Source organism: Sphaeramia orbicularis, chromosome 7 (assembly GCF_902148855.1).
Source record: "Sphaeramia orbicularis chromosome 7, fSphaOr1.1, whole genome shotgun sequence".
Classification (NCBI taxonomy): domain Eukaryota; kingdom Metazoa; phylum Chordata; class Actinopteri; order Kurtiformes; family Apogonidae; genus Sphaeramia; species Sphaeramia orbicularis.
The window spans coordinates 38,156,819-38,168,306 of NC_043963.1; the positions used below are offsets into that span (position 1 = coordinate 38,156,819).

Sequence of the window (11,488 nt, forward strand, 5' to 3'; positions counted from 1 at the left end):
ATCCAGACCCTGAGTTGTTTTATGCATGTGTGAAAATACTTCTTCCTGTGATTGTATTTCTAAATAATTTTCAGCAGTTTCTGGGAATTCATTGCTATAAATATAAATGTGTTATCTTTGTTTCAGTAGTTCTAAGGTTTTTATGTGTAAATATATATATATATATATATATATATATATATATGTGTGTGTGTGTGTGTGTGTGTGTGTGTGTGTATATATACACACACATACATATACATATATCCATACATACATACATACATACATACGTATATATATATATATATATATATATATATATATATATATATATATATATATATATATATGTATATATATATATATATATATATATATATATATATATACATATATATATATAAAACACAAGCTAACAAGCGAGACAGTTGGCCACTTCATCCAGATTTATTTTCAAAACCCAACAGATTGAGAATTCATTCACAACTGAAGTGCGGGTTTATTTAATTATTTAATTATTTTTTATATTACTATTACCTGTATCTTATTATTATGAATCACGTAACATTTACACTTTGTTTCACATGTTCACTGCAGTGTGAAAATAAGGCTGAATTGAATTAGCTAACCTTCTACTTCTTTAGAATTCTGTACTATACACTCTTTACAAAGGAAAAAGGTGTATTTATTTAACACAAAATCATTTAAATCTCTTATTTCACTTCTGTTAATGATATAAAAATAGTCTAGAACACATTATATTTTGACAATAAATCACCACATGAAGAACTTTACACTGACAGACACTTGTACTTCCGCTGTCAGGATGACGCCCGTCAGCTGTTCGCCTTAGCGAGTTCAGCGGAGGAAGGAGTGATGTCGGCAGAACTGACCCGAGTGATTCGGAGGCTGTGGAGCGATGAGGGAGTCCAGGCCTGCTTTGATCGATCACGAGAGTATCAGCTCAACGACTCAGCCGCATAGTGAGTGCTCTGTTAACGCACATACAGTGCAGACGCCCTGCAGGCCTGTAACACGTTCAGCACATGTACAGATGACTGCAGGACCTCTGATACAACAACAAAGAATCTGCAAGAATGAAGGGTGAAATTAATCATTAATGTCAGTTTCAGTTTATTTGGCTTGAAAGGAAGGGAAATAATCCATCAGCTGTCTGAGAAATTTTGGAAATTGCTGAGAAAACTGAAACTGATGTGATAGTTCAGTGTAAATTCTGAAATTGCGTAACCGCTTGAGGCTCTTTCCAAATGTAAGATGAGGTTATTGCCCTTCTTGGGTAAGTTATGAACTGAATACATAATCAGATGTGTCTTTTTATTTATTTTTTACACATAATGTGTTGACGTTTTTTGCTAATAGCGGTTTTCCTCCTTCATTTTTGAAGTCTGGAATAAAAGGGAGGCATGATGTGTCTTGTTCTTCCAGGTCCTGTGTCAGCTTGTTGTACAGCAGATTGCATTCCTGTAAAAGGAGGGAGACAAAGTGGAAAAATGACAGATGGAAAATGTTTCATTCCACTTACAACTGTTTAAACGTCACTTAATTTGACAAAACGCTCTCAGCTTAATACAACAGCCAACCACTGGATAAAACTGTCTGCTGATGTTACATGTTAAATGACTTCATTAGAAATGGGAGAGCTGTTGTTTGATTTGACCTAAATATGGTGCGTCTCTAATGTTAACACTGGCCAGGAGACAGGTAGCTTCGTGTGAAGGACACAGTCTTTGTTTTGAAAACAGTGGAGCTGTCATGGCTCTTAGTGCACTTTGTCCACACTACGAGACAAGAGGAACCAGTGGAGTTAGTCTGTTTTTACTCAACCCACAAGGAGCCAGTGTTTATTATCTACCAAAATATGAGCCCATATTTAGTATCATTCTGTGGAGTCCCCAGATGTCTGAGTGCAGAACAAGCTTCCACTGCAGCAAACATGAAAGACATGCTGTTGAAACATGTTGCAGCTTTGCTTTATTGCACAATTTGTTTTTAAAGTAATGCAGAGTTAGTAGAGGGAGTATTTGGATATTTTGCAGAAGTACCAACTCCCCACTTACAAGTTAATATTCTGCATCTAAAGTCTTACATATTGCATTTAAAGTTGCCATCATGCAGTAAAAGGGTTTTATATGAGATGTTTTTGTGTTCATTTTATTGCTGCTTTAATGTGTATGTACATTTTACTGCTGTAGATGTTTAAGGTCCAGCTCATTTTTAAGTACTTTATATACTGGTGGTAATTTATTCTATAGTAATGAGTCATATTCTTTACAATCTTCATATGCTTGTTGTGTTGCTGACCTTTGATAACCACTAAAAAGCTCAGAGAAAACAGCCCTGTCTTCAGCTACGGTGCATTTTCCAGGGAATCCAAGAGGGTTTCTGTAGAATTCATCTTAATAAACAGATAAAATTAACACTTCAGCTCATTTTTCCATTTTGAAGATACACATTTTCACCGCATGAGAAGGGGATGCACGTCTGTCATCTGAAAACTAATTAAATTTGTCAGACAAATGTAGTTGAGTAAAAAGACACAGTGGATTAGAAGTATAAAGCTGCAGAAAGTGCAAGTGAAAGTACAAGTACCTCAGTGTTGGATAACCATGTATTATGGGATTGTATGCTTTAGTTGTTCTTACATGCTGGTGTTTTTCTGTCCCTCAGCTACTTAAATGACCTGGACAGGATCTGCCAGACCAACTACGTCCCAACGCAGCAGGACGTTCTACGCACACGTGTGAAGACCACTGGCATCGTAGAGACACACTTCACCTTCAAAGACCTTTACTTCAAGTGAGTTCAGTCAAAGTGGACCTCAGATGAGCTGTGTGGGCCAGAAAAAGAACAACTGAAACTTTGTAGGAAGTCAAAGAGGGAGGTGTGATGGCCTGTCATTAAATGGTATGAAACACTGACCACATTGAATAGAATAGAATAGAATAGAATAGAATAGAATAGAATAGAATAGAATAGAATAGAATAGAATAGAATAGAATAGAATAGAATAGAATATATACAGAACTGAACAGAATAAAATAGATCAGAATAGAATGGAACGGAATGAAACAGAATAGAATAGAATAGAATAGAATAGAATACAGCAAAATAGAGTAGAAGAGAAGAGAAGAGAAGAGAAGAGAAGAGAAGAGAAGAGAAGAGAAGAGAAGAGAAGAGATCAGAATAGAATGGAACAATATAAAATAGAATAGAATAGAATACAACAGAATAGAACAGAATAGAATTAAATATAATAGAACAGAATAGAAAAGAATGCAGCAAAATAGAATAGAATAGAATAGAATAGAATAGAATAGAATAGAATAGAACAAAATAAAACAGAGTAGAATAGAATGGAACGGAACAGAACAGAACAGAACAGAACAGAATAGAATAGAATAGAATAGAATAGAATAGAATAGAATAGAATAGAATAGAATAGAATAGAATAGAATATATTTATTGTCATTGTAACAAGTACAATGAAATTAAAAGGGCATCTTATAAAACCTACTAAATACAAATAAAAGCAGCTCTGGGGGGTCTTAATGAGCAGATGCAGAGGACAGATTCCACCATATGTACGTATTACTTGGTTTGCCTTTCTAACAGACTGAAACATGGCTGCTGATGCGTCCTCTATAAAGCCACTCTGCTCAGTTCACTCTAACAGACAACTTTTACTTTCAGGGATGTTACGACACATTTTTTCTGGCAAAATTCAGACACGGTTTTAAAAAATAATCTGGATAAAATAAAGCCAGTTAATATGCAGGGCTTAACACCTCCACAGTCACTTAGACGGTTTACCGAACAATACAGGGGATCTTTGTCTCTGCTGCCATCAAACTGAACAACACAAACATGACCTGTGCTGTAATGAGTCATGTACTAGTATGACCACTACTTGGACCACTACTTAATTTACTTTACTAATACCACCAGCCTGTATATGCTGAGTTGCTTGTTTTATTTTATTTATATTTATTTATAATTTATTTTGCAATTCAGTTTATTTTTGATTTGTTATTACTGTGCTAAATACCAACAGTAGATAAGTAATAGATTAATAAAATGCAGTTATTGCCAATGTATTGATTCTCTTAGTAAGTGGTTGTGTAATGAGCAGAATAAGACATACCAAGCAGATTTTATAGTGAAATAAACTCACTGTGAATTATATTTTCTCAGTTCCAGACCCAAATAAATTCATTTTCCTCAGGGCACATCAGAAATATGTGATTGCCACCGTGTCTGTATTTTTACTGACTCTCCGCCAAAAACAACATTGAATAAATCCACGTTGTTGAAAAATAAATTAATATCAAAAATCCCTTTTAATGCTGATATGTAATGTTATCTGCAGACACAGGACATAAACAACACAAATGATAACAAACAGATTTTTCCGTCATTTTCATGTCATCTGATTATGTTTTTATGAGTGGAGCCTCTCCTCTACATTTCACATGACTTTACTGAGGTCATTTATAAACTCTTCTTCTATTTTAACAATGAAAATTAATTCACACATCATATTATCATTATGAACTTTACGTTGACATTTGCGGCCCAGTAAAACCAGCTCTAGGACCCATTTTTTTGTAAAGGCAGTATGACATTTATTGCAACTAACGTGTTGTGTGTTAAGAGCCACAGACAGTACCTACCAGTAATAGCTCTACACACTCTGGATATTTACCCCTCACTAAATAACTAACCCCTCATCGTTTTATATTCCTTTTGTGAGTGAGTACCATCTGTACAAGGGGTTGTAGACGGTCGCATGTGTGCAACACCTTTTGCAAACATGTCACATCAGCGTTCATCTCAGAGCCAAATGTGTCACTGTTTACACTCCTGTTTATCAGCAGAGTGTGTCTGTATGCATGGCATGCTGTCACGATGTTATCAGTATTTCTATTTAGGGGTGTTACAAAATATCGGTTCTGCAATATATAGCAATATTTCATTTCACAATACTGTATCGATATTAAAAAGTACTGTATTGATATTTTTAGATATTTATTCAAATGCAGATATGGCGGGGGGTTCATTTTTGTTTTTTGGTTTTCTTTATTATTTATATCTTATTTATTATCATTTATTACTGTTTTATTGAATAATGGTTATTTTAAGCATCCTAAAAGCACTTTTTACTGTCTAAGAGGCAAATGTTAGTTCCTTTGGAAACTAGGAGAATTAGAAAAAAAAATGTAGATATAGCATTAGATCCTGTTCTGAGTAAATAAAAATGTGTTTAGTATTTGTAAATATATCTGGTGTAATTCAATTCTTCCAGGAAATAATCTTTAAAAAAAAAAGAAACAAACAAAAAATTGCCTTTTTAACAGTATCATGATATATCATGATATATCGAATCGTGATCCTAGTATTGTGATTTGTATCGTGTCGCCAGATTCTTGCCAATACACACCCCCATTTCTATTATAATGACACTAGAGTTGCTTTTTTTTAATTAAAGACCATGCTTTTATTGGAATCACAATCACAATACTTTACTCATCCTAGGTGGAAATTATTATTCAAGTATAATAAAAATTAGCAGTAAAGAAATTATCAATACTACATATATATATATATATATATATATATATATATATATATATATATATACACACACATACATATATATATACACACACACATATATATTTATTTATTTATTTATTTATTTATATATATATATATATATATATATATATATATATATATATATATATATATATATATATATACACACATACACACACCAAATGTACAAATTAAAACACTCTATTAAGACTCAAAATTTGAACAGAAATTTGTACAAAATGTACCAGACAATATATTATCAGTATGTGTAAAAATATAGTTGTGTGTAATTATAATTATGCACTTATAAGGTGGAATTTAACAGTCTGATGGTCAAAGGCAGGACTGATTTCCTGTGTGGTTCAATGATGCATTAGGGTGGAATCAGTCTGTCACTCAGTGTGCTCCTGTGACTGATCAGTATGTCATGGAGTGGGTGAGTGGAATTGTCCAATATTGTCCTGATCTTGGACAACACTGGCCTCTCTGACACCACCATCAGAGTCCAGCTCCAGCCCCACAACATTACTACTTGTGTTATATTCATTTTTGCACTCGCTGCCCTCATCGCTAGAAAATGTGATGAATAGTTCGACCTACCTTTGTTGCAATCAGTGTAATTACATTGCTTTAGTCCATTTACATTATTTTGTCTACCCCCTGTACTTATAAATATTGGTGAAACATTAACTGTAATAGCTGCCCTGGCTTGGCTTTGTAACCCTATAAAAGGTTCAGGATGAGGAAACGTGTAATCACTGAATTGGTGTTAAAGCACACAGTGTTCATTCGTTCGTTCGTTCATTTCATTTCTGTGTCAGTATAGGTTCAGTTTGTCTCCGAGGCCCCAGGTGGAGGCAGACGAGGCAGACACAAACATGAGATTACAGAGCCAGGTCACCAGCCTGCTCTGTGTGTGTGTGTGTGTGTGTGTGTGTGTGTGTAGGCTTGGATTTAGGACATTGTCCTTATAAAACTCAAAAATGAAAGTGAGCATGTTAACTGTGCATTTAAGCAGGTAATGTGTGTGTGTGTGTGTGTGTGTGTGTGTGTGTGTGTGTGTGTGTGTGTGTGTGTGTGTGTGTGTGTGTGTGTGTGTGTGTTTTCAGGATGTTTGATGTTGGCGGCCAGCGCTCCGAGAGGAAAAAGTGGATCCATTGTTTTGAAGGCGTCACGGCGATCATCTTCTGTGTTGCACTCAGTGACTACGACCTGGTGTTGGCTGAGGATGAGGAGATGGTAAACAGAATGAATTTAATTTATCTCATTTTTGTGCACTGAGGGTTAGTAGTAAAGGAACCACTGTCACTTTGTTTTTTCTAAAAATATACGTGGATAGTTTTATTATACTAAAAAACAGCAAAAATAAAAACTACAATGAAAAATACAACCTGAAATCTGAATTTTTAACAAATTGGCACAGTTTTTGCACAATATCAGCCCTTTAGTGAATCATGATTTTGTAAATGTATTATTTTATGTCATGCATTCTTTCATCCTGCCTTTTTCAGCTTCTCTGAATCAAGGGTTTCATCATAATCTCAATCAAAACCAGACAAATAGGGAAAGGTGGTCTAATAAAATGGTTAAGCACTGAAAAAAAAAATAAATAAATAAATACCAAGCAATAATACCCAGAAATCTAAGACTAACATTAAATGAAGAATTAAGTGAAACTACTCATTTCCTCAAAACAGAAATAAAAGTACTAATACAAATGCTTAATAACAACTGAGATCAAAACCTACACTGTACGACTACAAAATAAAAATCATAAAAATTCTGCCTGTACCTTGTGTTTATGTAATAAACATGACTGACATTTATTACTCCTACTAAGATGATATTAAAACTTATTTTCCATCTGCTTTTCCTCAGAACCGGATGCATGAAAGCATGAAGCTTTTTGACTCCATCTGCAACAACAAGTGGTTCACACTCACCTCTATAATCCTGTTCCTCAACAAGAAGGACCTGTTTGAGGAGAAAATCAGCCGGAGTCCGCTGACTATCTGCTACCCTGAGTACACTGGTAAGACCACAGGAAGCATGGAGGACATAAGGGCACAGCTGAGGTCAGGCCTGGTTAAATGTATCTGAAGACAGCTGTCATTTGATCATGTGAAATTCCAAAATGAGAGAAATTTTGTTTATTTTTTCCCTAGAGTTGATATATATATATATATATATATATATATATATATATATATATATATATATATATATATATATATATATATATATATATATATATATATATATATATATATATACATATATATATATACTGTATTAATAAGTTCGATTCCACGGACTGGCAGAAAAAGTTGTTGGCTGATGTGCCCTTAAGTAAGGCACTTAACCTCCCATTTGCTCCTCGGGCGCCTGCTATGGCATGCCCATTGCTCCTAGTTTGCAGTGTGTGGTGTGTTCCTGCATGTTCTAGAGATGGGTTCAAAGCAGAGGTTGTGTGGTAAATTGTACTGTATACTGACAATAAAGGATCTTAATCTTAATAAGTGTCCAACTCATTTTCCATCCAAGATGACCTGAAGTGGGTCAGACCAGTAAAATAATAACAGTGGAAAAAAGCACAGTTACATTATGATAATGTTTACATCTACAAAGTTTCATTAAAAATGTGAATAACATGAACAACCTGAAATGTCTTAAAAAATACAAGTGCAATTTGAACACTATTATGCGTCTGTTTTTCATTTACACTTTTTTTGTGAAACGATAGTTTGTAAATGTTAACATTTTCATGTCATTTTACTTTTTTATACTAAAACAAGAGAAACATTTGGAATTTGTCATTATTTCTAGGTTATTGTGATAGTATTTTACTGGTCTGATCCACTTTAGATCATACTGGTCTGTATGTGGAACCTGAACTAACATGATTTTAACATCCTTGATTGTAGCTTCAGTGTAATTTTTGCATTTCACAAATTCATTCCACAGACCGGATTGGATCCTTTGGCCTGCGGACCGTATGTTTGAAACCTGTGATTAAAGTAAATTGTGCTTATTATATGAAACAAAATCACCAGTATAGTTTTAATATTAGTAAGTGTTCTCAGTTATAAAATAAAGAAAGCAGTGTTGTTCATCTAAAACACTGCAAACCATTGTTTAAGCTTGAAAACTTTTAGTATTAGCTGGAATATCCCTTTATGGCAAAACTAGATTTTATTGAAATTAATTTATCTTCCTCATGAAAACATGCTCGATGAGATTACTTTGTAGTTTGAAAAACAACATTAAATACATTGAACCGTAATGTATAAAAAGTGTTTACAGCTAAATGCACTGAACTTATATCTGATAATAAAAGCCTCTTGTTGCTGTAGGTGGACACGCATATGAAGAGGCTGCAGCTTATATCCAGTGTCAATTTGAGGACTTGAATAAACGAAAGGACACCAAGGAGATCTACACCCACTTCACCTGTGCCACAGACACCAAGAATGTGCAGTTTGTGTTTGACGCTGTTACTGACGTCATCATCAAGTTCAACCTGAGGGAGATCGGGCTCTACTGAAGCTTCAGGCCCCGTTGGTGAGCAAAGATTCCACAGCAGAACCTGGTTAAATCAACCTGTAGAACACCATATGCATACAATGGTTCACACTTAATGGAGAAGTTGCCATTTTTGGTTCCAGCTGAGAACCAATACCTATATTTTAGTTAAAATGCTTGAAAATGGTTGGAAAATATGTTCAGAAATTATATGTTAGTGAATAATAAATATCATAAGTTACTGAATAAATGTGTGACTTTGACGTCCCAGTAATTTAATAAAGATTTGATCAATTGCAATAAATAAAAAAGAAGTATTGATACTGAATAGGGAAATCCTAAATCCAAAACACTAATTAAATAAGGTTAAGTAAATGTACTGTGTGATATGGTCCCAAAACCTGCTGAAAATGAAGCAACAGTTCATACAGTTCTTGTATCTCACCACTCCTTTCTGTGTCCCCACTGAAAACTCTTTTCTACTAAGAAGAAAGCACAGAACATATGTTCATTGCATCAAATGAAGCCTTGTCCTTTTGGTTTCATATACAAATTAATTTTCTGTGTGACCGTGAGCCCTGACTCTGTTTGCGTGTAACTGTTTAATTTATTATGTTTTACTCCATATCACACTCTTTACAACAGTTTTAGTTTTGATAATTTCATTCATCCCTGCATCAGCTGACTGAGACAGAATATGGTGTAAAAAAGAAGCACATTTTATTGGTTAAAGATTATGGAAATTTGACTTAATTTGAAGTAATGCAAATGTTTTTGTTGAGGCAAAATGCAAGGTGTTTTAACCCAGTCACCAAGGTTGGAGAGGCAGGGTCAGTGGTTTGATTCCCTGGATCGTCAGAGAAATTGTTGGCGTATGTGCCCTTGAACAAGGCACTTAACCTTCCTAGTCTGCAGCATGTGGTGTGTTCAGCTAGTGATGGATTAAAAGCAGAGCCTCAGTGTCAGGGTCTGTCGTCTGTCTGCATTTATAAATAAATAAATAAATAAAAAGAAACAAAGAAACAAAGAAAGAAACAAAGAAACAAAGAAACAAAGAAACAAAAATGACACAAGATGAAAGCAGTCCAAAGAACAAACATTTCATAGACCCAACAAGATAAAACGTCATAAAAAATACTGGGAAAGACACAGTGGCATGAGTACGATATAAAAGACAATGATGACAGTATTTTTGTAAAGTTTGATACCACAGACATATAGCATTTATCTTTTTTTATGGGACTTAACCAGAGAAGGTTTTGGAACCACTATCTTTAGGGCTAATGTGCTCTGAGGTTCCCAGAGGCTTTAAATACAGTTACCATGGTAGTGACAAACGTATGTAAAAATGGATTGTGAACTTCTTGCTGAAAATGCATTGAAGTACGATGGAAGTGTCCAGATGCAGAAACACTGAAGTATATTTGTTTTTGTAGGTCTAAACTAAACCATGTCATGACATAAAAGGCCTTTTGAGCCTTTTTTGAGACAGGGCCTCGGATTTCTTTGTTTCCTGAGTACAGTTTTTGTTGTATTTATTTATAATGATGCATCATATGTTTGTTTCCTGCGTCCGTATGTATTAATTGTTAATGTCATGTTTTTCCCTGCAGGTGTCAGAGGTACACAGGACTTCTGGGCTGGTATGTCTTGTCTGCAGAGAGCGATTTGGAAAGTAGGTTTTGTTAAAGACTGAACCAGTGGTCATGCAGCAGTTTGACAACTTGCTACTACCATGACTTTTGTCTTACTAGATTTTTTTTAATGCAGAGCATACTGGGGAGAGGTAAATAGTGTTTAAGGCTTGTTAAATGATCACTGTGAGCTCAGCTGGAGTCCAGTCATATTTAAGATATTTGCATATTTTAAGGGCTAGCTGGTAAAAGCCCTCAGCTGATATAATTTCACACAAGTCACATGCACAAGAACAAACTGCCCTTTTATCAAATCCATTTCACATTTAATGTGTAAATTGCATTCACTTTTTGTGTTATTCTCGTCTTAGCTGTAAGTCTGTATCACATTGCAACTGAACATTTGCTTTATTATATTTTATTCTGATGTTTGCAGTAATGTAGTTTTTCCACTTCCAATGTGTGAATTCATTAACTTATGTACAGGAAGCAGTTTGTATTGACAGTTTAATGTATATAACATTACTTTAACTTAGTAGCAACATGGCTCTCTATGTTATTGTTCTAATTTTAATTAGACCACATTATACTGAGCAATATTTTTATACTTGAGACACATCACTGCAGATCAGTTGTGAAGGGAGATCTTTTTTTTATTATTATAATTATTAACTCTTCCATAGGAGTTATTGTTATTCCCAGTCAGTGGAGGCCAATATAGATGCTGTTTATTT

The 11,488-nt window shown here is 34.4% G+C and overlaps 1 protein-coding gene across 2 annotated transcripts in view; it reads left to right on the top strand.

Annotated features, from left to right (window-relative positions):
• The window catches only part of gnai3 (guanine nucleotide binding protein (G protein), alpha inhibiting activity polypeptide 3), a 31,799-nt gene that overhangs the window by 20,057 nt on the left and 254 nt on the right, over window positions 1-11,488 (top strand). Inside the window, exons 4-9 of one of the 2 annotated variants that reach the window (XM_030139199.1) lie at window positions 808-965; window positions 2,671-2,799; window positions 6,708-6,837; window positions 7,477-7,630; window positions 8,952-9,150; window positions 10,734-11,488. The exon at window positions 10,734-11,488 is cut by the window's right edge and continues 254 nt beyond it. In XM_030139199.1, coding sequence (XP_029995059.1) covers window positions 808-965; window positions 2,671-2,799; window positions 6,708-6,837; window positions 7,477-7,630; window positions 8,952-9,142 — 762 coding nt within the window. In that variant the 3' untranslated portion in view covers window positions 9,143-9,150; window positions 10,734-11,488. Of the gene's footprint in view, window positions 1-807; window positions 966-2,670; window positions 2,800-6,707; window positions 6,838-7,476; window positions 7,631-8,951; window positions 9,160-10,733 lie in introns of both variants that reach the window. The other variant, XM_030139198.1, reaches the window with a different exon arrangement.